At 39.3% G+C, this 2022-nt stretch overlaps 1 protein-coding gene across 1 annotated transcript; it reads left to right on the top strand.

Annotated features, from left to right (window-relative positions):
* Positions 1–53: 53 nt before the first annotated feature.
* On the top strand, positions 54–2002 carry LOC121965862 (putative deoxyribonuclease TATDN1; the record flags this gene model as incomplete). The annotated part of the gene is made up of 5 exons (XM_042515978.1): positions 54–135; positions 314–399; positions 488–528; positions 1380–1456; positions 1918–2002. Coding segments are annotated over 5 exons (371 nt in total), but the record flags the coding sequence as incomplete, so codon positions are not given.
* Between the last annotated feature and the right edge of the window lie 20 nt (positions 2003–2022).

Below are 2022 nucleotides of genomic sequence, written 5' to 3'. Positions count from 1 at the left end.
AAGTGTGAAATATAAAGTCTGCTGTTCTGACTGCTGTGTTTTGTAACAATAAGTATTTTCTGACACTAACGTTATTTTTGTCTTTGTTTCAGACTTCGACAGGTTGGAATTTTGCCCAAAAGAAACTCAACTCAGGTGAGTTTATTTGTCTCTGTTGAATTTTAGAAGCAGCGCTGATCGGCCGCGCCGATCGACCCTCTAAAGTTTAACTGCGGGCGGCGGCGGCGCCTCGTCGTCCAGCTGTCAGCAGTTTGGTCAGGAGCTTTTAAAATGAAGGTTTCTTCTTGTTTTGGATGAACTCTCCGTGTGTCAGATACTTCGAGCGGCAGTTCGATCTGGCCGAGGAGACGCGGCTGCCCATGTTCCTCCACTGCAGGAGCTCCCATCAGGAGTTCGTCGGTACGTTGGAGCGCTCAGAGCCGGCTCGGCTTCATCAGACCGACCCTCCACACGAAGTCCTCACCGTTTGTTTGTTTGTGTTCGACAGACATCATGAAGAGGAACAGAGACCGATGTGTCGGAGGAGTGGTGAGGACAGACGTTCACTCTTTCACGACCAAGATTTGAATTTCAGCGATCACATTTAAACTGTAACTAGATAGAAAGACAGAGAGATGGACAGAAATGGATAAAAACACATTAATACACAAACTAATAAATACACAGACAGACAGACAGATAAATGAATAAATAAATACACAGATACAGAAAATACACAGATAGAGAGATGGATAGATACACATAAATGAATAAATACTCACAAATGCACAAATTAATAAATAGACAAATAAATAAATTAAATAAATACGCACATAAATAAATAAATGCACAAATACAGAAAATTTGCAGATAGATGGATAAATACACATAAATTAATAAATAAACAGACAAATAAATAAATACATTAATGAACAGTAAAGTACAGTAAATACACAGATAAATAAATGCACAAGTACACAAATAAATAGAAACACACACAAATTAATAAACAGATAAGACAGACAAATAAAAAATAAATAAAAAAACGTCCACGTAATGTAACATTACGGTGAGTTTATTTTACCTAACGGAGCCTCGTTATGTCGCTCTGCCCGTCGGCTCAGAGCAGAGCGACGTATCGATTCAGCGTGTACACGGCGAGGCGCAGGAGAGCGCGAAAAAAGAAACATGAACTCAGTTATTTGCTGCTTGATGCGAATGAAAACCTCGCCCTGTTCTTCTGTTTCACAGGTTCTCTGTATTTGCTTTGTTACGGATCCTTTTTTGAGATTTTGTCCGTATTTGAACGAGCGGAAACGTTTTTCTGTGCTGTGACTCTGAGGTGAACCAGGTGGACGTCGGACCTGGTCCGGCTGATGGTCTGTGGTCTCTCCTCTCAGGTTCACTCTTTCGACGGGACGGCGGAGGACGCTGCTGCCCTCGTTGATCTGGACCTCTACATCGGGATCAACGGATGGTGAGAGGATTCGTAAAAAGACTAAAATAGATTAAACAGATATAAAATAGATAAAATAGATTAGATTTTGAATTTTTGAATTACATACTGTACATTTTGTATATATTCTCTATCTCTTCCTTTTGTAAATACAATTACATGTCTATGTCTGTCTTTTTTTCTATTTTTCTTATCCCTAACTTATTTCCCTCCCCTGTACTGTGAGCATTGCCAACCCGGAAAAAAAATCCTTGTTCCTCATTTGTTGAACTTGGCCAATAAACGTGATTCTGATTCTGATAAATGAAAATAGACGACATCAAATAAAAATATTCAAAAATGTGTTGAAATGCAAATAAAAAATGCAGTTTTTATTCTGGGAAACTTTTCTGCTTTTTGTGCGCAGAAGCTGAAAACACAATAAAGTTCTGTTTCGCTGCTTTAACAAACTTAAACTGTGAATTTTGATTTTTATTTTCCAGCTCCTTGAAAACGGAGGCAAACATCGAAGCCATGAAGTCCGTCCCCGCCGAGAGACTCATGATAGAAACAGGTGAGACACAGACGGCTTATTATTATCATGAATA

The sequence above is a fragment of the Plectropomus leopardus genome, unplaced genomic scaffold (assembly GCF_008729295.1).
Source record: "Plectropomus leopardus isolate mb unplaced genomic scaffold, YSFRI_Pleo_2.0 unplaced_scaffold22012, whole genome shotgun sequence".
In the NCBI taxonomy this organism is placed as follows: domain Eukaryota; kingdom Metazoa; phylum Chordata; class Actinopteri; order Perciformes; family Serranidae; genus Plectropomus; species Plectropomus leopardus.
Note: the sequence above shows the minus strand (reverse complement) of the source record. Positions and strands in the feature narration are given on the sequence as shown.